Source organism: Furipterus horrens, unplaced genomic scaffold (genome assembly GCF_987537825.1).
Source record: "Furipterus horrens unplaced genomic scaffold, mFurHor1.1.pri manual_scaffold_3, whole genome shotgun sequence".
Classification (NCBI taxonomy): domain Eukaryota; kingdom Metazoa; phylum Chordata; class Mammalia; order Chiroptera; family Furipteridae; genus Furipterus; species Furipterus horrens.
Window position 1 is genome coordinate 179,427,479 of NW_028327173.1, and position 26,999 is coordinate 179,454,477.

Below are 26,999 nucleotides of genomic sequence, written 5' to 3' on the forward strand. Positions count from 1 at the left end.
GAAGGTGGATAAGCCAACCCTTCATGCTTTTATTTCCCCCTGTTTTAGACAACAAGTGTTTTAATTGCCCATTCTAATTCTTTATCAAACTATGTCTCTTAGAGGGATATCTTTTGCCCATCGCTGGATGTTATTATGGGCTGACAAGTGTATTCCTTGGTTTGCTGGAATAACAGTCAGCCATCCAAATTGCTATAATTCCTTCTGTTCCAGTTATTTTATAACACTTTGAATATTTGCTCTTACCACTAGGTAAGGAAAACCCAGTACACAGTCAGTATTTATTCCTGTCAAATCCCATTTGTACACACTGAGGACTTGCCAGCTATGTTCAGGGCCTTCTCCCCAGGGGAATCTGCCACTTGACCATCTGTAGTCTCTGTTTTGCTGGCAGACAGAACAGTATTATTGGTATTTTGTGTCTCGGAGGGTACAAGAGGAATATGTCTAGATTCAACCCATTTATACATTGCTGTAGACCCTCAATGTCCACCTATTCCATAGACCACTGTGGTCAGCTTAACTAAACATGGGAGGATATCTGCTTGTCAATTCCAATCACCTTCCAAACCTGGCAGGGAATTCTGATGGGCATCAACATGGTCTACTTTAATGTACCCCTCAAATTTCCATAGGGCCATGCCCCATATGGGCATCCCTTTAATAAGCCAGGTTTCCATTGCCCTCCTGCCTGAATGACCATATGGCCAGCCCAGGAACATTGGATGAAGACAAAATATATGTTTCTTATTATAAATAACAATAACATACCAGGGAACTCACCATAATGTCATTTTTCAGGTCCCAAGATCCGTATAGGGATGGTCTGTTTCCTTCTCTGTACCTTTCAGTCTCCTTGTATTTATTATATATATAATGTGCAGAGGGTTTAGTTGTACTTAGTAGGAGGAATATAAAGAAATGAGTCCACCCTATTTTGACCTGGATCCAACGGATTAATGTCATTTAGTCATCTGTAAGAGAAGACATCACTTTCTAAATGTCCTCATATATAGGATCCAACAGAGACTGAGTGTGCAAAAGATTTGTTTGGTGGCAGACTAACTTCTGACATGATCGCAGAACGACAAGGACATTCAAACTTTACCCAAATGCAAGAACTAAACTGGACTTCATCATCAATCAGGTACAATCATTTTATTACATTTTTTTGATATTATAATTAAATACATAATTATTATCATTTTTCTAAGGTTTGTAATTTATACATCTTATCCAAAAATAGCTGATAATTCAGAAAATTACTAACCCTACTTCAAAATCTCATGCTAACTTTACCACCCTTGAAATACTCTAATAATTTTTATCATCCCACACTATGGTTCAAAATGTCATTGATCTCTTTCTAAGACCTTGTATTTCTCTTTTGTAACCAAGCTTTTAAAAAGTAGAGTATACTAGGTTTGCTCCTCACATTGAATCAGTCTTATTAATGTAATCTGGCTTCATTCTTCTGATGGATGCTATTCTCGTGAAAGTCATCACTGTCCTCCAGGTTAATAAATCATTTTAAAGCCTCTATTTTTCTTACTCTGCACTCATCACAGGTAGGCATTTTTAGCCATAGTTTTAACTTAAGATAATGACCCCCAAATTTAGCCCAAACCTAGGCTTCTCACTTGAATAATCAATTGCTTTCTCAATTGATTATAAAACAACATCCACCTATTGTTGCCCAAATCAAAAATCTAAGAGTTATTTCTCCCTCTCCTTTGTCCTCCATTTTTAATTAATCACCATATTCTCTATAGTCTATGTTTTAAGTATGTCTCATGATTCCTCACTTCTTACCATAGTCACTGCCATTGACCTAGGTTGGGAAATGAACTATTTTAGAAAGCTTCTTAATCTTTTTGTTGTCATATATAACCTTCCCTGCAGGTCCATCTATTACCCACTGCCTTCTAAGATGCAAGTTTTATCAGAATACTTCCCTTGTCAACATTGTTCAGTGGTTTTCCATTGTCTACATAATAAAATTTAAAATCCCCTTTACTACCCTGATTGGTGTGGCTCAGTGGATTGGGTATCATCCCAAAGACCAAGGGATGCCAGATTGATTCCTGGTCAGGGCACATGCCTGGATTGCGGGCCAGGTCCCCGATTGGGGATGTGCAGGAAGCAACCTTTCAATGTTTGCTCACACGTCAATAAATAAAATACTTAAAGTTCCTTTGTACAGCAAAGAAAACCCTTTAATTACCTATTTTTATCTCTCATAATCCTTACCTCTGTTGCCCCATAACTGTTTATACTCTAGAAATTCTAAAATATTCTAGTTCTTCAATCTCAATTATAAGACGTTATTTCATGTTTCTGCTTTTGCTTATGCCTGTTCCACTGACTAGAACACTGTTCTAATTTACCTAACAAATGCCTATAAATTCTCCAAGCCTCATTTTAAAATCTTTCTCCCCTGCAAAGTAATCCTGGACTCCCCCAAATAGGTTTTTCTTTCCCTAAAATGCCATTAGACCTAACTCTATTATAGCAATTTTGCTTTTGTCATTTTCATTTTTTCTGGATCCTACTCCTTTTCTAACATATTGTCTGTACTTAGGAAATACTAATGAAAATATATTGAATGAGTGAATGACTTATTAATGCATACAAGTATGTCATAATTGTAATTTCAGGATTTAGAATTTGTTTATGCCCTTCTCTATTATGGCTCAAAAGAAGGTGGAACAGTTGTAAAGCTATAGACTAGGAATCAAGCATTCTGTTTAATTACCAAAACATCCTTAAGAGTGGAATGCAATAAAAGATTTCAGGAGCTCCTGCAGAAACCCCTGTTTTCGAAGATTTTACTTGCTTTCTCCTTTTTGTTCCCATTCCTAATCACTTCCTGCCACTTCAGAAATATATATTTCAAATATATACTCTGCAGTTTACAACGTGAAAACTTATGATTTACCATATCAACTTAACTATGATTTCATGAATATGTGAACTTACAAAGAAATAGAAGATATTTATTTTTTAAAGTTTTTTCATGATAGTATTATGTTAATGTGGTACTTTACATTTTTTGAAGTAAATTCTGTCATTTTCTTACATATGTGCTCCTCCAAAAAATGTATTTATCTGATCATTTGACCCATACATTTTACATGAAGGCAATTGTTTTTCACATTTGTCAGATGAGGTTGTTTTTTTTTAAAAAAAAAATGCTTTTGGTCTTGTACATGAGGGATTCACTTATATAACTTTCCTATTAAGATTAAAACTGTATTCCTTTGTCTAAATTCAGAACTGTGGATTTGATTCCAGTTGACCAATTTAAAAATGTATGTAATGTGAATCTACAGAACAATAATCTTACCTCATTCAGTGGGTTGATCTATTTGCCTAATGTAAAGGTGAGTCACAAATTTTCTTTCAAAGTTTTCAATGCAAGCCATATTCTTCTTTACTTTGGATTAAAATGTATTTCCATGTTATTAAAGAAAAAATATTCCTAAATTTGTTTCACCAAACAAGAGAAAGTATAACTTTCCAAAGTTATTTTGGTGGACCTCAGTTTTATGTGATTGTCTTAAGCAGGAAATGAGACTCAGCATAGGAGACAAGGTAAAAGGCTGCCCCTATAGTGAGTGGGTATGGTATGAAGCTGGAGGATACTGCAGTTCTCAAAGCAGCCTCATTGCCTCCTGTCCTATAGCTTGACTGAACTATCTCCTACAGTCTTTTAAACATAGGGAAAAAGCACTCTCTCCAACTAGAGTAATTTCATCTAAATCAGACTTGGAGAAGTCATGCAGGTTGAAAGTTAAGCAGCTTTCTAGAGTCTCCATTGTTTTGTTTAAAATGTTGTCATTCCCCAGCATGTCAGATAATTTAAAAAAAAAAAAAAATTCAAAGCCAAATCCAGACAATTTGCAATATAAAAATTTGTCATTTTAGTACTGATATTATTAAATTATGCTGTACAGTCCAACCATTTTAATAGACTCTAAGATGTTCAAAACCTCAAATCAAAGATACAGATAAACAGAAAGACAGATAGATAGATAGATAGATAGATAGATAGATAGATAGATAGATACATAGCAACATTTATTTTTTTAAAGCCTGATTAATAAAGTATTCTTTTCGGTAGGTCTTATGCCTCAACTACAATCATATTGAATCCATCATACCCAGACTAAAGCCTCAGAATCACCTGACCAACAGACAGCTACTCTACCAGAAGGTGCCTTCAAGTGGCTATGGGCAGCAAGGAACTTCAAAAATAAACAAGTACTGTTCTTTTTATTTTTTACAATTATAAATAATTTTGGTTGGAAATTTCAAAAGCAGTAAGTCACATTAATAATGTCAATAACATACATTTAGCTTATTTTAATACATATTTAATAGTTACATGCCAAAGATGATCATCACAAATTAAAAGATACTCAAAATACTCCTTTGTCATTGCTTTTTCCCTGCTTCCACCATTTCACATCCATATTATAAAGAACATAAAAGTTTGAAAACATATAATTGTGAGAAACACTCAAAATAAAAACACAAAGACACAGGACTTCAGCAGTAGACAAGGTTTTGTTTATTCACAGGTCTGCAGATCTGGGTGCACAGCAAAGGTATGCACACCCAAATAAACCAAGGAAGCAGGTTTTATACTAATGCAAGTAGCCCCCACCCACTTCCTCTTCCTCCTCTGTTTTTGCGTGCGTGGATACTCCGGAGTTATGATCTAACGCAATTAACTAAATTAACTGATGATAGTAATTTCCTAAATTTTTTGCTAGCTGTCTAGCTATATTTTCTCACTTCCTGGTGTTTGGTACTGAATATCTTTTTCCTTTGATCTCAGAAGCATTTGCGTTGAGCTTGGGAAATATCACTTCCTGACTTGTAGGTACGCTAATACTGTTGACTCTGACTCAGAGACTCCCTAATTCAAGATTTAATTACATTTGTTCTTTGCTGCTAATTATTTCCTACTCTGGTTTGAGAGTCACCAGTTTCTTTGTATGTTACATGTTTAATGATATTCTATTCTTAAAATTTAGACACAATCCACATACCATAACATTCACCCTCTATTTAGAATTCAGTGATTATTTTTGTATATCTTAAAGTTGTGTGACCATTACAACCATCTAATTTCATAACATTTTCATCACCCCATGAAAGAACCCCTAAATTAGGAGCATGGATTTAGGTTTCTTTTAACATTTTTGTTTTTGTTTCTAAATTATTTATTTGGTTGCTTAATGCCCCAGCATCAATGGAAAAGATACATTATGAAGAAGATAAGAACATACCTCCCACCTTCCTACACATTTTAGGTAGAACACAAATAAATAAATAAATAAATATCCAAGTCAGAATACTTCTAATACATTTTTCCCAATAAAGAGTATTCCTTGCATTTTTATCACTTTTCTTAAAATATAATGTACATATAATAAAACCCACAAGTTTAATTAATTTTGACAAATGTATTCAGTCATGTAACCATTCCCACAATCAAGGTATGAACTATTCCCATTTCAAAAACTTTCCTTATATCTCTTTGCAATCCCCTCCTCCCAGACCCTAGTCCCTGACAACAACCACTGATCTATCTGCTTTATATCACTATAAATTTTGCCTTTTTTTTAGAATTTCATATGATTAAAATCACATAGTTATTAGTCTTTTGTGTCTGACTTCTTTCACTTAGCATAATTCTTTTTAGAGTTATCTTTTGTTGCAAATGTAATTCACTTTATTGCTGAGTAGCATTCCATTATATAGATTACATGACAAGTTGTTTATTCATTTATGGTTGGTGAACATTTGGGTTGTCTCCAGTTTGAGGCTGTTTTGATTAAAGCTGCTATGAATATTTAATTTATACACATTTTTATTGGGGACTATTCATATTTGTTTTTAACAGCTTTATTAAAGTACAGTTTATATACTATATTCACTCATTTAAATGTATAATTTTTATGGAGTGGTGCAACTATTACCACAATGCAGTTTTAGAACATTTTCATCACATTCTAAAAAGATCCTTCAGGTTCATTTGCAGTCAATTCCTTTTTCCACCTGTAGCTCCAGGAAACCATTAATTCACTTTCTATGCAGTTGTGTTTTCTAGACATTTAATATAAATGGAATCATATACTATATGTTCTTTTGCATCTGACTTCTTATATTTAGCATAATGTTTTGGGGATTCATCCATGTTATAGCGTGTCATTAGTAGTTCACTTTTTTTAAAATTGCTGAATCCATTGGGTATTTCCTTGTATAGATATGCAACACTATGTTTATCCATTCACTAGTTGATGGACATTTGGATTGTCCCCACTTTGGGGATAGTATGAGTAATGCCACTATAAACATTTGTGTAGAAATATTTGGGTGCACTTATGTTTTAATTTCTCCTAGAAATGAAGTTGATGGGTTGTAGAGTAATTTAATGTCTAACTTTTTTTTTTTAAGATTGTATTTTTAGCGAGAAAGAAAGGGAAGGAGAAAGAGGGAGAGAAACATTGATATGAGAGAGAAGCATCAATCAGTTGCCTCTTGTACATGCCCCAACCAGGGACCAAACCCATAGCCCAGGCATGAGTCCCGACTGGGAATCAAACCCATGACCTTTCAGTTTGTGGGACAATGCCCAACCAACTGAGCCAAAACAGTCAGGGGGGCTTAATATTTAACTCTTTAAGAAACTGCTGAACTATTTTCCAAAGTGGTTGCACCGTTTTACATTGACAACAATATTTTTAAGTGTTCTAATTTCTCCCAAACATTTGTTATTGTCTCTTTTTTATTACAGCCACCCTAGTGGTTTTGAAGTGCTAACTCACTATAGTTTTAATTTGCATTTCCCTGAGGACTAATGCTCTTGAGCAGCTTTTCATATGCTTATTCTCCATTATTATATCTTTTTTGGTGAACTGTTTAAATCTTTTGCTTATTTTTTATTCAAAAATTTTTTTTCTTTTGATTCTAGAGAGAGGGGAAGGGAGGGAGAAAGAAAGGGAGAGAAACATTGATATGAGAGAGAAACATCTACTGGTTGCCTCCTGCATGTGCCCTGACCCGTAATTGAACCCACAACCTTCCGGTTTTGCTGAATGATGCCCAACCAACTGAGTCACACTGGCCAGGGCAAATCTTTTGCTTATTTTTTAATTAGTTTGTTTGACTTTTTATTATTGAGTTCTTTAAACATTTTGGATATAAGCCCTCAATTAAATATTGTAAATGATTTACAAGTACTTTCTCTCAATGTGTGGCTTTTTATTTTCTTAAATTGTGTCTTTTAAAGAAATTTTAATATTATAAAGTCCAATTTATCAACTTTTCCTCTAACAGATTGTGATTTGGGTGTTGTACCTAAGAACTCTTTGCCTAATCTAAGGTCGCAAAGATTTTTCTCATGTTTTCTTCAAAGTTTTATGTTTTTCTCTTACATTTAGGACTATGAAACACTTTGAGTTAATTTTTATGTATGTTGTGAGGTCTAAATTCATTTTTTTGCATGTGGTTATTTATTTGTCCCAGCACCATTTAAAATACTATCCTTTCCATCATTGAATTGTGTTGGTATCTTTGTTGAAAAGCAGTTGAGGATAAATCTAACAGTTTATTTTTGGACTCTATTACATTGATCTATGTATCTATCCTTTTACCAGTACCAGGCTGATTTAATTACTGCAGCTTTATAATAAATTTTGAAATCAGGGATTGTAAGCCCTTCAATTTCACCTTTTTACGGATTATTCTGGATATTCTGGGTTTTTTGAATTTCCTCACTCGTCGTCGGCAGCCGTCCGTCTCGAGAGACGATGGTGTAGCTTCTCAAGAGTCTATCTGCACTGCCGAGAATGGCTGTGCAGTCCGACTCGGGAGTGACACGGTATCTGTCTCCTCCCGTGTTGAATCGACATCTTGCGATGACGCTGGAGTGTCCTCTCCAGTGAAGCTGAAGCTACAGAGCCTGGGCAGGGTGATATGGAGGGTCTGCTGTTGCCCATGCAGCAGACCCCCCCTCTCTTCGCAGCTGAAGGGTCCAAGGGAAAGACGGAGTCGATACAGCTTGGCTTCAGATGCGCCGCAGGAGTTGCCGGTGTTGACTACAACGTCAAACCGCCTTAGGGACTCCGGCTCCGGATTTTCTGTCGGGGTTTACTCCCTTAGCCTTTCCCCTGAAGAGGTATGCCGCAAGGCAGCAGAGGTTTTTTGGAGTCAGAGTTTTCCTTCTCTGATAGAGTTTTCCTCACTACTGATAAGATAAAATGGTTATTTTCTTGGGGTGTGGGGGAGACCTGCTGGGCTTTTGGTAAAGATCGCATTGAATCTATTGATCAGTTTGGGGAGAACTGCCATCTCAGTAATGCTGAATCTTCTAATGGAAAGGCATGGCATGTTTCTTTACTTATGTAGATCTTTAATTTATCTCAGCAAGGTTTTGTAGTTCTCTGTGTATACATTTTGCAGTTCTCCTGTTAAATTTTTCTGAAGTATTTCATTCTTTTTTTATACTACTGTAAATAGAACTCTTAATTTCATTCTTAGTTTATTGCTGATATATAGAAATTAAACTGATTTTGTATATTAATTTTTTTACCCTGTGATTTTGCTGAACTCATTTTGGTAAATTCCTTAGAATTTTCTAAATATAAGATCATGTCATCTTAGAATAAAGGCGGTTTCATTTATTCCTTTCCAATCTGGGCACAACTTTTTTCTCTTTCTTGACTGTTTTTTGGCTAATTGCGCTCACTCTTGCTTTTCATTTTAAGTAACTGTTTCTGAACTTTACCATATAAAGTATTTTTAAAGACTAAAAAATGATTATTATATAAAATATTAAGACAACTTATTACAGTTTTATTCTGATACATTAGTAAATTCATCTTTTTATCTTTTTTTTTAACTTCAGTTATGGTAAGTAAACACCAGACTGTCTCTGTATGATATAGCTGGTATGAAATTAAGTTTATGGGATGAAATTTACATATGTGTTTCAGAGATATAATGAGCAATGAAAACTTGCCTCCAATAATGCACAGCTTAGAAGTTCTTCATCTGGGCTACAATGGAATTTGTAATTTAATTCAGCTACAACTAAACAGACTAAGAAATTTAAAATATCTCTTTTTACAGGGTGAGTAGTAATACTGCTGTTGCATAAATCTTTGTTATTAAAAACTGACTTGATTATCATCCTTTTTGATAAGCAAATATAAGCATCAACATTTACTTAAAACAGATTCCCTGACAAAAGTATTTTAGTAATCACAAGTGGGTTTTTCTTGGGTTATTTACATAAATAATGTAAATGTAATATTCTAGGACCATTGAATATTACCCTGGAAAATGCAATATTCTACAGCCTTAGAAAATGCATTGTCCTAGGACTATATGCAGTATTACATCGTAATTTACTTTTTATCATATTGTATTTTAAAAACAATAGAAAGTAACCAGTGAGTAATTCACAAGTACCAATAATTTTAGTACTTAATAACTGAACAGACAGATTGGGTCAATTCAGTACATTATGTATGTCACATCTTGATCTTTCAAACATAAAGAGGAAATTTTATAAAATGTTATTTGATAATGCTTCCTTCTTATAAATTACATTCCTATTTCTCTTTGGAAATATGTTCCTTTCAATACTTTTTCAAAAATAAATTTATGAATAAATCTTTAAATGAAGATAGATAACCTTTTATTTGGGATGTTTGGAGTCACTTGATATATCACAACTTATCTTTTTTCAGGTAATGAAATTAGTCAAGTTGAAGGGCTTGACAACTTACTAGTACTTCAGGAATTGGTAGTAGACCATAACCGCATCAGAGCATTTAATGACAGTGCCTTTGCCAAACCTAGCTCCCTGTTGGCACTTCACCTGGAAGAAAACAGACTACGAGAGCTGAACAACTTACAACCTTTGGTGAAACTAGAGAAACTGTTCCTAGGATATAATAAAATCCAGGTAATGTTATTTTGTTTTTGCTATGAGATGTACAAGACTTACTTAACTCTTCTGAACATAAAGCTTCCAAACACACCAATGAAAATTTTGCTAGTGTGTTACTTATCATTTATATTCCATGTAAATACTGTGGTGCAGAAGCATGTAGATAATCTGTGATGCAAAGATGTCCACTCTGCATCTAGACTTATAAACCTGACCAACTGACACGCATTCACTTGCTAAAAAAGGTTAGTTCTAAATGTTCTAAGGCCCTTCTCAGCAGTCCTCTCTTAGAGATCTCTTTTGTTCCTAATTACTCTTGGTCCAAGCTATTTCTGCATCTCAATCCCAGACTTCCTCTGGTCCTTTAAACTTAACATATGGACTTGTTCTACCTGATATTTGAATCAATTCATGGTAATGGTTTAAAATCCATTTCTCCCCTACTCAAGGCTTCCTTAGGATCCTGCCTTAGTTTTACCTGCTCAAAATTCAATGTATTTCCATTAGGCCATTGCCCCAGCTGATTCTGCCCAGACTTGCTCCTGAGATAGTATACAAATGAGAGGGTTGAATGTATATATAACCTGATGATCCGTTAGCCCTCCTTTTACCAATTTTACTACTTTGCCCATATCTCTTAAGACAACCTTGAAGATAAACTGAACTACAGACTTCCCCCAAGGGCAGGGACTGAGTCTGTCCTGCCCACATTTGTATATATAGCATAGTGCCTGGTACATAATAGGTGTACAATCAATATTTGTCAGTGGCTTTACTTCCTTGAGTTCAAAACCTCTTCTGGGCTGATATAAAAGCCTGTTCAAAGCTAGAAAGAAATCATGAGCAGTGCACATCTTCTACAACATAGGAACTAAGAAATATACATGCAGAGGGAAAAAAACCCAGCATGCAATTTATTTATCAAGGTTAAACAAAATTAGTCTGAGATAAGCATGCAAAACCCAATGATTCTTCCAAAGCTTTATCCACATTCCTAAATTAGGAAAATTGCTTTCCTATGGGAAATCTTTCCAGTGACAGCAACTGAGGTAACACAATGGACTGTCAAGTCAGGCTTACACAAATCAGACATCTTATCCAGTATCACACTTTAGTAAAAATTTCAAGGATATACAGGGTCTGGGACATTCCCATGGCTTCTTGGGTTTCTTCTTTCCACATCTCACACATAGTGTCTGGCTTTGAATAAAATAAGAGCTCTCCAAGTGAGATGATCCCATGCAACAGGGAGTGTTCCGCTTATGAAATATCTCCATTTTATATTTGAGTTTATGTGATATTTTACAGGGAGCCATGTTTGATAATTCTAGGCCTATTTATTATAAGCACTCCTGAACCAGAGAAATCCTGCTAAGAGCATCTCATAAATAAGGAACTTCCTTCTAGTAAATAACATTTTTTTTTTGGCAGGACATCTAGTTACCAACATACTTACAAGTTTAGACCAAGTAACCTGCTTTTCCCTAAGATTGTCCCTGCCCCACTTCCCTCCCCACGCCTCTTATCCCCTAAAGGAAGTGAATGAATAGCAGATCAACTGATACAGAAACTTGCTCTCCAGTAATTTAAACAGGGTAATGCCTAGTTGAACTTATTTATTATCAAATTTTAATATAGCTAAAGGACAATCCCCAGGATAAATCATGGGGGATCGCGGTCTTGGTGTTACTAGTATCAATCCATTTAACCATCAAAGATATTCAAAAAATGAAAATAAAGAGAAAAGGGGGAATGTCTCAGTAATCACCTGAGACTAAAAATGACTTCAGGAAATAGTCAATTGCTATTTCTTGCCTTAAATTAAAGGCTCCACATAAGTGCTTATCCTGACAATGTACTAAAAATGTAACAACATTGGTGTACCGGTTAATGCTTAACAGATGACTTTCCAGGGACAAAAAGTCCTGATCAATAGCATTTACCTATACCCACAGTATAACTTCTATCAAAGCCAAATTCGAGATAAAACACCATCTCACAAAATTTCTGAAAATTTACCAATATTACATGGATCTGTCTTTAATCAACAATACAGAATATTGCCACGCAAGCTCACTTCACAGGATCCAGTCATGAGCTAGCTTCAATCCAATACTTACATATAATTAGCCTCAAATATATATTTGAAGATGTTGGATCTAACCAAATAATAACTTACTAACTTTTGAATAGGATATGGCAGAACTGGAAAAACTTGATGGTATCTCTTCTCTCAGAGAGCTTACAATTTATGGCAATCCGGTGAGTATGTTACATTTCTAATTTAGTAGTTAATTTATTTATATATACTTTATTTTTATATAAAATGAAAAGGATTTAATTTGTTTTTATTTAATTTTATTTGTTTTATTTATTCATAGATAGTATCCAAGACAATTTATTGACTAGTGTCTTCTTCCAACTAATTTCAATATCAAGTGCCATCATCATATATGAGGGTCAGTTTTAAGGTTCTACATTATATTCATTGGCCTATTTGTCAATCCCTGTATAACAATATTACACTGTGTTAATAACTAAAGTTTTATACTGTCTTGATATCTGATAGAATAAGCACCTCTCCTCTTCCACCTTCTGTTTTTCTTTTTTTGCTGTCTTGGCTTCTCAAGTTCTCTAAGATTCTTGATATTTTAATTAGAATTGCATTGAATTTATAAATTATTCTTGGGAGAAATTTGCCACCTTTCCTGTTGGAGACTTTGAAGGGATGTAATAAGTAAATGCCCTTGTTCGCCTAACAACTGAACAAATTGAGGAAAATGACAGTGGCAGATGGAGAGCTGAAAATACTTTGCTTAGCTTAGTGAGAAAGCCAAGTGGACCTGCTAACAGATTTCAGAAGTAGGCAATCATGATCACCCAGTAGCAGAAAATACTTGAGTGAGGACTTTCCACATTGAAAGAGAGCATCTCCTGGGGGAGCAGAAAGCATTCTCCCAGCAATAATCTTTCCCAAAAGGAATGACAGGAGCTAAAAATGCCCAGTTTAATCTTTCCGGATTTATTAAGTTACTCTTCTTACCCAGTGGAGGAGTAAAGAGGTTGAGAGAGTACAGTAGTGACACATCAGAGAGCCATCTCCACCAAAAAATAAATACAGTAAGTAGTCTTTCCTAATATTTATAGCATTAAGCCTTCCCATTCATAAACACAAATATTCCTACATTTTTATGTCTTTGGATAAAGATATATAATTTTCTCCCAAAGTTTTAATCTTTAGTTAAATTTATTCTGCTGTATTTTTTCTTTTTGTGATTTTTTAATTTTATTTTTTTAAGTATATTTTATTGATTATGTTGTTACAGTAGTTCCATTTTTTCCCCTTTGCTCCCCTCTGCCCAGTACCCCCCCTCCGTCCAGCAATGCCACCCCCCACCTTAGTTCATAGTTTTGATCTTTTTTTTCTTAAGTTAGTCCCTTTGACATTTCATATAATAATGGCTTGGTAATGATGAATTCCTTTAGCTTTATCTTCTCTGGGAAGCACTTCATCTGCTGTTCCATTCCAAATGATAGCTTTGCTGGATAGAGTAATCCTGGGTGCAGGTTGCCTTTCATCACATTGAATACTGCTTGCCAGTCCCTTCCTGCCTGAGAAGTGTCCTCTGAGAAATCAGCTGATAGTCCTATAGGCAATCCCCTGTAGGCAACTCTCTGCCTCTCTCTCGCTGCCCCTAGGACTCTCTCTTTATCTTTCACCTTTGGCATCTCAATCATAATGCGTCCTGGTGTGGTCCCCTCTGGGTCCAGCTCATCTGGGACCCTCCGTGCTTCCCAGACCTGTATGCAAAATTTGGGAAGTTTCCCTCATTTTTTTTCAATTCTTGCTTCCTCATTCTGCACTGGTTGACTGTTTTTTTCTTCCTGAAGCTCCAAATTATTGATTTGAACCCTGGTTTCCTTCCCTTCACCATTGGTCTTGTGTGAATTTTCTTTCCTTTCACTTTAGCACAGCCTTCACTTTCCTTATGCATTTGCCATACTTAAGCATATCTGTCAAGCCTGTGAGAATCTTTATCACCAGTGTTTTGAATTCTGCATCTGTTAGGTTGTCTAACTCCTCATTTGTTAGGTTGGCTATCTCCTTGTCACATAGTTCTCTCACTGGAACCTTGATCCGTTCCCCCTTTTGGGCCATACTTCTCTGTCTCCTCATTCTGACAGGCTCCTGTGTTTGTTTGCCTCTGAGTCCCAGGTAGAACTGTCACTCCTGTTACATTGTAAGGGGCGGAGCCTTAGGAATTCATCAGTACAGGGTGACCTATTTCACCACGTTGTGTTGCTGTATATGGGGGAGGGGTCCGAGAGGGAACAATGCCACTTGACCCTTTTCCAGGCACCTCTCCCACTTCCGCACTGGACTGGCGCCCCTCTAGCTGCTGCCCTGGCCATCATTCCCAGAGTGGGTGAGTCTGTGGACGTTCTAGGACCGTGGGGGTCCTTTAAACAAGCGGGCTCTGCTGAGAGACTGGCAGTTACTGCCTCTGCCCCAATCCCCACTGGTTTGCACAGTCAGAAGCAATGAGGCTTTATTTCCCCTGGCGCTGGGACTGTGGGCTGTGCAGTCTGGTCTGGTGCTGCGAGCACTCCCCAGGTGTCCCTCCCAACTTTTTAAAATGTGTGACTGCACTTTTCGCCGGCCTGCCATTGCCACTGCCACCATTGCTGCCACCACCACACCGTGTCCTCTCCGCCCTGGCTCCACCCCTTCTACCTGTTTGGATGAGTATTTCTTCTTTATATCTTTGTTTACTGGACTTCCGTGCAGTTTGATTTTCTAGAACTTCTGGTGGTTTCTAGTTTTGAGGTAGTTGTATTCCTTCTTAATTGTGGAGGGAGATGCAGTGTGTGTGTCTACACCTCCATCTTAGCCGTAAGTCTTATTATTTTTATTTTTAATTGTATTTTTTCCCATTACTGTTTAGTCCCCTTATACGGACCTCCCTCCCCCCATAATCACCACATTGTTGCCCATGTCTGCTGTTTTAATAACTGTTTTAAACAATATCTTTTCAAAGTTTTCTAATTGTTTGTTGCTAGAGTATAACATTCTGATTTTTATATATTACTCTTTATCCAGGAACCTTGATGAACTTTCTATTTTTAGTTTTAATGGGTTGTAAATTTTGTCACATTTTCTCTGTAGACTATCATATTATCTGTAAAGTGTTTCTTTCCAATGTGCTGACTAGCATCTGTAGTACGGTGTTGAATAAAAGCAATCATAGTAAGTTACTGATTTCAAAAAGAATGCTTCTAAGGTGTTCGCAGCCGCCGTCGCTCTCTAACGCCAGCGCCTCCTTCAGCTCACAGAGCTCCAGCCGAAGGAAAAGAGGGGTAACTAAAGAGATCTCTCTACCATGGCTCGTACAAAGCAGACTGCCCGCAAATCCACCGGTGGTAAAGCACCGAGGAAGCAACTGGCTACCAAAGCCGCTCGCAAGAGTGCGCCCTCTACTGAAGGGGTGAAGAAACCTCATCGTTACAGGCCTGGTACTGTGGCACTCCGTGAAATTAGACGTTATCAGAAGTCCACTGAACTTCTGATTCGCAAACTTCCCTTCCAGCGTCTGGTGCGAGAAATTGCTCAGGACTTCAAAACAGATCTGCGCTTCCAGAGTGCAGCTATTGGTGCTTTGCAGGAGGCAAGTGAAGCCTATCTGGTTGGCCTTTTTGAAGACACCAACCTGTGTGCTATCCATGCCAAACGTGTAACAATTATGCCAAAAGACATCCAGCTAGCACGCCGCATACGTGGAGAACGTGCTTAAGAGTCCACTATGATGGGAAACATTTCATTCTTTAAAAAAAAAAAAAAAATTCTCTTCTTCCTGTTATTGGTAGTTCTGAACGTTAGATATTTTTTTTTCCATGGGGTGAAAAGGTACCTAAGTATATGATTGCAAGTGGAAAATAGGGGAGAGAAATCAGGTATTGGCAGTTTTTCCATTTTCATTTGTGTGTGAATTTTTTTAATATAAATGCGGGGACATAAAGCATTAATGCAAGTAAAGATGTTTCAGTGAACAAGTTTCAGCAGTTCAACTTTATAACAATATAAATAAACCTGTTAAATTTTTCTGGACAATGCCAGCATTTGGATTTTTTTTAAAACAAGTAAATTTCTTATTGATGGCAACTAAATGGTGTTTGTAGCATTTTTATCATACAGTAGATTCCATCCATTCGCTATACTTTTCTAACTGAGTTGTCCTACATGCAAGTACATGTTTTTAATGTTGTCTGTCTTCTGTGCTGTTCCTGTAAGTTTGCTATTAAAATAAACTATAAAAAAAAAAAAAAGAATGCTTCTAAGTTGTCACTATTAAACATGGCATTTTCTCTAGGTTATGGGTAAATAATTTTCAACATTTTAAGGCAATTCCTTTCTAATTCCAGTTTACTACCTATTTTTATCATGAATGGACATTGGATTTTGACTATTGGTAATGCAGTTTCTCTCTTTAATTTGCTAATATGTAAATCACATTAATAGTTGGGGAGTTTTTTCTCTTTTTCTAGTTATGAATTAGCTTACATAGGAGAGGACCCCTGTTCCTTGAAAGGATAATTAGACATTAGCTTTAAAGCAAATTGGGCTTAATATTTTATGAAATTAGATTTAAAGTACTTACTCAAATTCTTCAATGGCTATAAATCGAGTCATGGTTTCTATTTCTTCAAAAGTCAATATTGAGAAGTTTTATTTTTCTATAAAATTGTCCTTTCCATCTAAATTTAAATGTATTGTTATCATAGTACTCCGTGAATTTTTAAAGTCTCCATTATGTCTGTTTTGTCACCTTTTTTATACCCAAGTTTGTTCATTTTTGTTTTTTCTCTTTTATTCATGACAAGTCTTGATAAAGGTTTGTCTGTTGTATTAATCTTTTCAAAGAACTTTATTTTGGTTTTAACAAGTATATTACTTCTTTGTTTTTATTTCATTAATTTCCACCCTTTATTATTTCCTTCTTTTAATTTCTTGGAATTTGCTTTTTAAAAAATGTTTGAGTAGATGGCTAGCTCTTTCCCAAAAGGAAAACTTTTGATATTGTGAGAAATGCTCACGATAAAAACACCAGGACACAGGACTTCAGCAGTAGACAAGGTTTTGTTTATTCACAGGTCTGCAGAGCTGGGTGCACAGCAAAGCTATGCACACCCAAATAGACCAAGGAAGCAGGTTTTATAGTAATGGAAGTAGCTCCTCCCCACCCCACCCCGCCCCCGCTTCCCCTTTCTTCTCTGTTTCTCCATGCGTGGATACTCCAGAGTTACAATCTAATGAAATTAACTAAATTGACTGAGGGTAGTAATTTCCTAAATTGTTTGCTGAGCTGTTTAGCTACACTTTTTCATTTCCCGGTGTATGGTGCTGAATATCTTTCCCCTTTGATCTCAGAGGTATTTGTACTGAGCTGCGCAAATATCACTTCCTGACTTGTAGGTATGCTAATCCTGTTGACTGACTCAGAGACTCCCTAACTCAAGATTTAATTACATTTGTTCTTTACTGCTAATTATTTCCTACTCTGGTTTGAGAGTCACCAGTTTCTTTGTACCTTACAATACAACTTGTAATTGAATAAATTTTAGGTTACAAAATACTGCATTACCAACATCCTCAAAGTTTTGATATTTGGTGGTTTTCTTGTTCTTTATTTCTTAAAATCTAGTTTCCAAAAGATATCTTCTTTAACCCATGAATTACTGAGTTGTGTGTGTTAATTTCAAACCTATGAGATGTTTTTAGTTATTTCCTGGCAATTTATTCCTAATGTTTAAATCAGGGAAAAGTTTGTTACCATCTTTAGTATTTATTTAAAATTGCTTTAGGGTATAAAATGTGGTCAAATTTTTCTCTTTACTCAATAATATGTCTTAGAGATCTCTCTCCATTAATGTATATATAATCTACCTCATTTTAAAAAATAAGTTGTTTATTCATTCTCTTTTGAGGATGTTTTACTATCACAAGAATTTACTAGAACGCCTGGCTTTCGGGACTTCCATATAGTTGTACTCACGGCTAAGAGTTATGCTAGTGACACAGCGAGCGTACATAGCCAGGTGAAAAGTGAAAAAGACACAGGCAGAGTCTGCAGGAATCCATGTGCAGACTTCCTTATGTTCTCTCTCCCATGAGGGGTCATACAATGCACACTCTTCAACCAGAAACAAAAAAGTAGCAACATGTGTGTTATATTTTTGCCTAGGGATTTCCAATAGACTTAGCATTCAAGAATTTTGTTGGGGAGTGGTCCCATAGGTACCCTATGCCTATCATGTACCAAAATTCCAGGCTCCCAGAAGGGAAGCAGGTTGAGCATAAATCATATCGTTGTATAAATAGTCTAGGCACCGTGACCTATCCTTGTCAGTTAGGAATGGTAGGAACAGTTCCAAAATCTAAGTACCAAACATTAGTCAAGAGCTATCCTTACAAGCAGACCCTTCTAAAAATAACAGCCTCAGCCTCCGGCCTACTATGTTAACTCTTCCTACACACCTTCTTATGCACATGTAAAAATATTTTTAGGAGTAATTTGGTCAATACATGTGTATTGAATTAAATTAGACAGTGTCTATTGGAAAGTATATTTCAAATTAGTAATTACTTACAAGTGAACTTTTATAATATAACCCTATTCCTAAATTGGGATTGCCTGGAGTTAATGTACAATATTATATATTCTATAAAAAGAGCCTAAACCTCCAAATGGTAGCCTTGGTTAGAAAAAAAAAATTCTTATCTTTATTTATCATAACAGGTAATGATAAATCTTTCAAAAAGGGAGCTCACATTTGTATCATCTGCCTTTTTGCTGCCTATGCTAAATGTCCTTCTCTATACAGGTTAATCTTTTAAATAAAAGGTTTTCTTACAGAATAAATTATTTTTAACTTTATTCAGATTTGTAGGAAAATGCTACATCACCACCTGCTTATATTTCGACTACCTAACTTACAGATGTTAGATGGAATTCCTGTGAATTCAGATGATAGGGAAAAAGCTGAATTTCACTTCTCTGAACTACAAGCAAAGAAAAACTTGGTAATAATTATTTTATTTATACTTTTTATTTTAAAATATATAAATTATTAGTAAATGAACATTCTGTCTTGTGCTATGATGTTTTTGTAGATTATTTAGTATCCTTTTAGTGATTACTATCAAAGGCTTGATCTGGTAAATAGAGCAGTACACATACACATACCAGGGAAGCTCTGTTTTCTAATAACAATTTGAAATAAAGCAAATTATTTAAAATATGCCTTTTGCTCAATATGTTCAATAATGTTAGAAAGGAAGAAACTAACTACAAGATATCACTTTTATAGACAGAAATTAACAAAACTCTTTCCATTTAGGAGATAGGAAGGGAGGGAAGAATTCTGAGTCTCTGTACTGTGTAGTTCATCTAATAAGAGAGATGTGTACCTCTTCTTTGTACACTGGCAGAATAATTAGGCTTTTACTCATGAATCCTAGAAAAGGTATCTGACCATGGTAGGAAAGAGATTAGAGAGAGAAGCCACCAAAGCATATCATTAGGAATCTATCATTGACTATCCTTCAAAGACTAAATTTAACACAGAATAGCTATGGTTTTTTAACAAAGAAGCAACATTATTAGAGCCGTGCCTTTGCAAAGATTTGGGAAGAAGCTATAGACAGGGAAACCAGTTAAGAGGCTTTTAGAATAATCCAAGAAAGAGATTATGAAGACCTGGACTAGGGTTGGAGGGAGAGGGAAGGAGGCAGTGAGACTATAAGTGAACCTCTAATGTAAGTGGAAGCCAGAGAGCACGGGCCTTAGCAAACAAAGATTACTTTTAAACGTTATAATGAGGAAAGAAATAAGGGCTTTCACTTAGATTACCTGACACTCTCCACTCCCTCTATAAAACAAATTGAATCCCACAGCACACTGAATGTGCTGTACGAGTGGACTTTTCTCTAGTCCACTTCAACCTTCGGCAATAAATTCATATATTTTTCAGGGGTTGGTTGTGTTTTTTCAAAAATTAATGTTAGTTCTCTATTTTAAATAAACGGATACACTATAAATGCAAATTTTAAAGTATTAATTTCTTTCTGTGAAAACCAAATGAGATACTATGGAAAGTCTGGATAAAGATCACACACACATACACACAAAATTCTAATTAGGTTGGGAGGAAAAAAACAGTAAAATATAGGAGAAAATTATAAAAATTCAGAAAATATGTGGAAAAATTATTTTTAAAAATCCAAACAGATTGTTGTGTTCAAATTTTCTTCACATGTCTTTAAATTTTTGCTACTTTAAAGAAACCAAAACTAAAAATTGTAGGCAAAATCATAAGTATGGATTTATCCAAAAACAATCAGATAAAATATCAATTAGGGACTCTTGCTTACAGAAAAGCCCTTAACGCTTCATCAAAATATTGTTGAGTGTACTTATTTTTATATTTTAATTTTTAAGAGAAATACAAATTATACATATAATTCTTAATTATACCCTGACTTTTTAAATTAACCAAGAGGCTTCTATTATAAGTCAAAGTAGCCAGAGGGGCTTGTGAGACTTAAAGTTATAGATTAGGTCAAGAAAATTGGTTCATTTGTGGGTTATATCTACAAAATTTTTTCTAAAAACTATGCTTTGTGAAAAAAAATCTTAGATACAAATCTGTATGATATATCTAAGAAAGAGTACTACTAACCTGTATGATATATCTAAGAAAGAGTACTATCTAACGTCATCTACTGAAATTATTGTCACAGGTTCCAATCTTTCAAAAGAGAACAGATAATCAAATAAAATTTAGGCCAGGGACTTAAGCTTCCATTCTCTTTCTCTGTTTTATATTTCTGAAGTGAGTCACTTCTTGCTTTCAGAAATGGAAAACTTGTTTCCTATTCCTGCTCTAACAAATTACCTCAAATTTAGTGGCTTAAACAACATAAATTTATTCTCTTACAGTTCAGGAGGTCAGAAGTCCAAAATTCAATCTTACCAAGATAAAATCAAAGGTATTGGCTGGGTTGTGTTCATTCTAGAAGCTCTAGTTTGTCTTTTCAAACTCCTAGAGGCTTTCTGCATTCCTTGGCTCATGGCCCTCTTCCCATAATGGCATCACTTTGACCTCTGCTTCCATCATTAAATTACATCTTGTCTCACTCCGACCCTCCTGCCTCCCTTTTAAAAGGACCCTTGTTGATTTTATTGAGGCCACATAGATAAACCAGGATAATCTCCCCATCTCAAAATCCTTAATTATGCTTGCAAAGTCCCTTTTGCCATGTAAGGTCACGTATTCACAGATTTTGGAGATTAGGATGTGGACATTTTGGGGGAGGGTGCATTTTTCTGTCTACCACGCCATATATGTGAGAGCTCCAGTGAAACACCTGTAAAAATTGTCACATTGAAATTGATAAATTCTATTTTAAGGTAATGTTGACAAAATTTTTTAAATTACATATAAATTTATTTAATTACATATAAATAAATCACTTATAGCACTTTAAAGATCATAATTTCTATGTATTGATTTAGTATAGCAGAAGAAGTACATAAACTCAAGTTTTAGTCAATGATGAGTATTTCACTAGAAGTGTTGCTTGTTGCCTATTCTTTTCTATTTCTCATATGGTGAACTCATTTTCCCATTTCTAGGCTATGACGTTGTCTTAAGTGATTCTAGATACCTATTCTTGCCATTTAAATCAGTGCCATATACATATAAGAATTCTTATATATGTAAACTTATTCTATATGTAAGTATTTTATTTAAAATTTTGTTTATCTACAATGGTTAGTAAAATAAAGAGGTTATTTGAAGTCTTTATTTTAGGGAAATATATTTCAAGATGCAGTAATTTTTACTTTTATGGCTAGAACAAAATTGAGCCATTATTTCATTTATCTGTTTAGGAGACACAAGAATACCTTTGAAGTTTATCCATTCAGTCTAATGTATTTTTCTTTGTTTGAGTTGCTGCTGTTCTTTCTTTTTTAACAGCAGATAAAGAAGGAATAAATGAAATCTAAAGTTGTCCTTTAAACCAGAACATTTTTGGTGCTTTGATTTCAGAAGAAATATTGACAACATTCTAGATTAGTGATGGGAGGGGAGGCCCACAAAGGAATTAGGGAATTTGTGACTTGCCAGTTTTATTAAAGGACTGATGCCTCAGTGTTCATTACAAAGCTGCATTCTTGGTAATACTTACTGAAATATGAAGGAAATTGGTAATTTCATACAAATGGCAAAGCCTATGTCTCTAAATAAATTGAATCATATATTCAGGATTTATATATTTTTAAGTATAAACAAAATATCTTAATAAAGACAGAGCAGGCACAAATTTCTAAGGGAACCAAACAACTCTGTCCTCCACTTACTGATTCCTAAAATTCTTTTAAAAGTCTCTTAATCCTCAATTAATTTAAGAGGTAAACACTATTTAGAGAGTTAGCATATTCATTAAAAGTAATTGTTATCAGATGCTTTTTCCTAGTCCTCATTTTAAAGAATAAACATTACCAAGGAGAAAAGTCTTAATTCTTAATTTCTTAATTCTACACTTTCTTCATGAGGACCACTTGGAAAGGGGGTGGTGCCATTACACTGGATTCTAGTGCTGAGTACAGTGCAGCCTCAGAAGAGAACACAGTGCTCTGTGGGAGGTTAAAGACCAAGAGACTGTTTCACAGTTTTTGCCTCATACTGACTTTAGGCAGGTATGTAAGTCATGACCTAAACATTTTTGTTATCAAGTGGAGCTTGTGATAAGAACTAAACCTATTGATTTGAGTTTTGGAGGTAAATGTTCTTAACTATTTTTATTTTATTATGTAGCTTATTCCTGCTACCAACTCTCCTGTGGATGGTGGATCATTTGGCCAAGCAAAAGCTCCTCCTATAAAGATAACAAATGTAATTCTGTCTGGTGGATTTAGCCATTACTTGGGATCCGACTTCACTTTAACTCCTGAAGTTGAAGGTATTTTGACAAAATTTAAGAGTGAATGTGAAACAATCAACAACAAAAATCCACTTCATTTGAAACAAAAATTTCAAGTTAATTTTAATACTACTTTAAATAGCATGTTTTAAATATACACTTTAAAATTATGCCCTGGCCAGGTGGCTCAGTTCATTAGAACATCATCCTATGCACCAAAAGGCCATGGGTCTGATTCCTGGTCAGCACACATACCCCAAAATGGGGTCCCAGCCCACAATCCAGGCATGTGCCCTGACTGGGAATAGAACCAGCAACCCTTCAATTTGAAGGAGAGTGCTTAATCGTGAGCCACACCAGTAAGGGCCATTTTGACAAATATGGCACATGTGCCTGACTTCCCCTGCCTCCGCCACCCCCCCCAATCTGGTACCAGAGGGTGAGGGAAGGGCTTTTTTCTATCCAATTATCTTGCTAGCTTTTTGCAAATTCAGTGTAAGGACAAGGTAGAATTTATTAAAAATTGGAAATTGGTTTAAGGTAGGTCTTTCCACATGTATGTCTGTGGAAGGTTGTGGTTGATTAAGACTAGATAATAGTTCTAGATTGTTGGAAACAGAGAGGGGAGGATTTTTAAGACAAGGGATCCAAATAAGCTGAAGGTGCTGCCATTTTGGCCTATGTGGGAGGCTCCCCATGCTCCAACTGACTATTTTACGGTAACAGAGGGAGCAGGTGAAAGAGGGTAAATGGGGTACAAATGGTGAAGGAAGGAGACTAGACTTTGGATGGTGAGTGCACAATGCAATGTGCAGATGATACATTGTAGAATTGTGCACTTGAAACCTATATAATTTTATTGACCAATGTAACCACAATAAATTCAATAAAAAATTACCTGGAAAGGATAAATTGATTCACTAGCTCAGAGAATTAAGCATCATTAAGTGCTAGAAATATATTACAATCCTGTATTTATTAAAAATTTTTAATTCATGTTATGAAATATGTACAGCATACATTTAGCTGAGGACAAATTTTATCATTTATTAATGTTTCTCATTGTTTCATAATACCTAATTTCAGACAGAAAAAACAAGAATGCAGAGATTCTGACAAATAATCCTCGGAGCATCCATGCAGAAATAGCTTTTCGGCAACTCAGAGGAATAAATCTCTCTCCGTCTCTTTTATCGCATCAGACTATGGCATCTCCATCTGCACAAATGTACCAAAGCAACCAAGATGAGGCAAGGTAAAGCTCTTCTGTGTTTTACTATCATTTCTCATCATTAAAAACACTCCCAAATTTCCTAGTCATGTATAAAAATAGGAAATATTGTTATATACTATTATATATTTACTCTGAAAACTGGGAAAAACTGTCAGTATAGGGTTTCTTCTCCCCCATTCACCAAACCTTTCCTGAAGTCCAGTATGGTTACATCATAATTCAAAAAAGCTTAGAAATAGCTATCAAGGTAGAATATTACTCACCTAGTACTTAAATGAGAGAAATTTAAATAATTACATGGGAACCACTTTATATTGTATTCTGTCTCACATCACTTCTACTCACTGAATATGTAAAACAGTTCACTTGTGTTTTGAACAATAGATAAATTCAACTGTCTGAAATCACAAAGGCCAAGAATTTTGTAAATTCTTCAAATCTCTCCTTACAGTTCCCCCTTGCCCTTCCCTCTGGATTCTAGTCCTAGAGGCCAGCTCAATGCCTAAGAGCCTACTACTTGATTTCCATTTATTACCTGCCCGCCAACTTTCTTGGTAGCCAAGCTCTGGCTCATCTATTAGAGTGACCTACTCAGCAGCGGATCTAGCTTAGGACTGGCACTTGCTGCACTGACTTCCCAGCTGTAATCAGTCATGTCCCATGGAGTCCTCAGGATAACCCAATTTTTAGGTAGCCAAAAATTAGGATCACTTTCCCTTTTGTATCTTTTTGAATTTTATACATATACAATAAAGAAATTATTTGCCCTGGCTTGTGTGGCTCAATGGATTGAGCGTCGGCCTGTGAACCAAAGGGTCGCTGGTTCGATTCCCGGTCAGGGCACATGCCTGGGTTGTGAGCCAGGTCCCTAGTTGGGGGTATGTGAGAGGCAACCACACATTGATGTTTATCTCCCTCTCTTTCTCCTTCTCTTCCCCTCTCTCTAAATATAAATAAAAGAAGAAAAAAAGAAATTATTTACTTCAGGAATTACCTTAAGTTAGCTTATCCATTAGGAAATTGTCGCCATTATTTGACTCAAATATTTTATTTCTGACAGAATTCCTGGCAGCCACTTACCAAGATCAAATAGAATGTAACTGCCTAAAGAGAAATGAACATACACCAAAAACCTATTTCTGTTTAGTAGTTGGGCAGAAACTAGCAGACAATGTCAGTGAAAAAAAATAAGATATGCATGTCACTTTTTTTTCTGAAGCACTTCAGTTTCATACAAAGATAATCTTTGAGACTCTTAGTAAATTTAATTTAATATCCCCTCTCTTAAGCTTTCTTTATGGTTATCTTGTTTGTTTATTTAAATTTCTATATTAGAAAAATCATTAACTATTATGTCATACAACAATCTGAAAAGATACAAGTGACATAAAACGAAGTCCAAAGCATCAAATATTCAGTCCTATTATTGGGGTCATTTAGTTATAATATCTTGTTATGGCCTATCATATGAAGATACTAAGAAATATAATTTTAGGAAATAAGCATACTTTCATTTGTACAGTATCTGTTCATTTGGGGTTACCTAAAACTAAAGCATACAGTTCTTACCAAACACAACTATTACTAAAGCAAGTCAAGTTTAGCTAGTTGAATCACAGATTAGTTTTTTTAGGACTATCCTTGAAAAAAAAATTCTTAACCAGTTCTGGCCTAAGAACTGTTTAGAGGCAAACCATGGGTATCAATAGTTCTTCCTGAAGATGGCTAATTGTGAGTGCAACCAGGCACTGATGCTCTAAGAAAAAGAGAGTACTACTTCATATACAAAATGTGTTTGTTCATTGTGCTCATAGTGATATAATTTTACAAGCAATTTTAGGCTAAAAAAAACACATGTTCCAACTGAGTCAACATTTAAAATTCGTACCTTTAATAATTATATTTCACTGGAGATAATTTTTCTAAAATATTACTTTGAATAGTACTAGCACACATCACAGATCAATCAAATATGATTTTAAATGTGCTCGTTTATTAAATGCAGTTCTTCAAATTAATTAATGACTAAATTACCAATCATATTTTGATATAAATTGGTTCCAAGATTCATGACCTACATTCTATTTAAATTTTCAGGTATTGGTTCAACATTGCATAGTTTTCTTACTATTATATTTGATATGTTGTTTACATGAAAATAAATTATTTTTACTAAAAAATTTGTATTTTATAATAGATCTGGAAATAGTTTTAAATACTTTGGAAACTAATCCAAAGTGTATGCTATAATTTTGTATCTTTTCTTCTTTAAATGTTGTATGTTTGTAATTAAATCATGGGATATTTAAAACTTCAAATCTAATACAGATCGATTTACCCTTCTTAATGTGTGGTTTCAAAACAACTATTACTCTAAGTAGAAATAAGATCCTTTGTTTAAAAAAACAACTATGCAGTTCTTAAGATGTCCAGAAGATGTCTTTGTTGCCCTTTAGTTTTGACAACTGCTTACATTACTGTGTAGTGATAAGGGTCTGCTCTTCACTATTTGTTACTGACTGGGTATCATCGCCTTTTTTTTTTTCTTTTATGATAATTTATATATGAAATACCAAATATATGTTACTTTTATAATAAAATGTCTTTTAAAATAATAATCTGGATGGGACAAATAAATGTAACAAGTTTTCACTGGAGAAAAATTTACAACTATAAAAAAGTATAGAGCAAAAAACCTCATCCAGCATCCACTTAACATTTGACATACTTCCTTTTAGCCGTTTTCCTGTGTATGTGTAATCTATCTGAGAGCTATAATTTGATTTTTATGTACACATTATTAAATTTTA

The 26,999-nt window shown here is 35.0% G+C and overlaps 2 protein-coding genes across 2 annotated transcripts in view; both read left to right on the plus strand.

Moving 5' to 3' along the window:
* The window catches only part of LRRC9 (leucine rich repeat containing 9), a 91,721-nt gene extending 66,432 nt beyond the window's left edge, over positions 1-25,289 (plus strand). Inside the window, exons 23-32 of the mRNA XM_090272065.1 lie at positions 1,017-1,147; positions 3,275-3,383; positions 4,124-4,263; positions 9,009-9,145; positions 9,768-9,985; positions 12,164-12,232; positions 18,909-19,049; positions 22,850-22,994; positions 24,042-24,210; positions 25,250-25,289. Of these exons, the coding sequence (XP_090128191.1) occupies positions 1,017-1,147; positions 3,275-3,383; positions 4,124-4,263; positions 9,009-9,145; positions 9,768-9,985; positions 12,164-12,232; positions 18,909-19,049; positions 22,850-22,994; positions 24,042-24,210; positions 25,250-25,289 (1,299 nt within the window). The remainder of the gene's footprint in view (positions 1-1,016; positions 1,148-3,274; positions 3,384-4,123; positions 4,264-9,008; positions 9,146-9,767; positions 9,986-12,163; positions 12,233-18,908; positions 19,050-22,849; positions 22,995-24,041; positions 24,211-25,249) is intronic.
* LOC150016857 (histone H3.3A-like) lies at positions 15,287-16,267 on the plus strand. Its single transcript, XM_090272064.1, has one exon. The coding sequence runs from the start codon at positions 15,352-15,354 to the stop codon at positions 15,760-15,762; it is 411 nt and encodes a 136-aa protein (XP_090128190.1). The 5' UTR covers positions 15,287-15,351; the 3' UTR covers positions 15,763-16,267.
* Positions 25,290-26,999: the final 1,710 nt, after the last annotated feature.

Bases quoted from the DNA above. Each gene is read 5' to 3' on its own strand.
- LOC150016857 (XM_090272064.1), top strand. From the start codon at position 15,352: ATGGCTCGTACAAAGCAGACTGCCCGCAAATCCACCGGTGGTAAAGCA.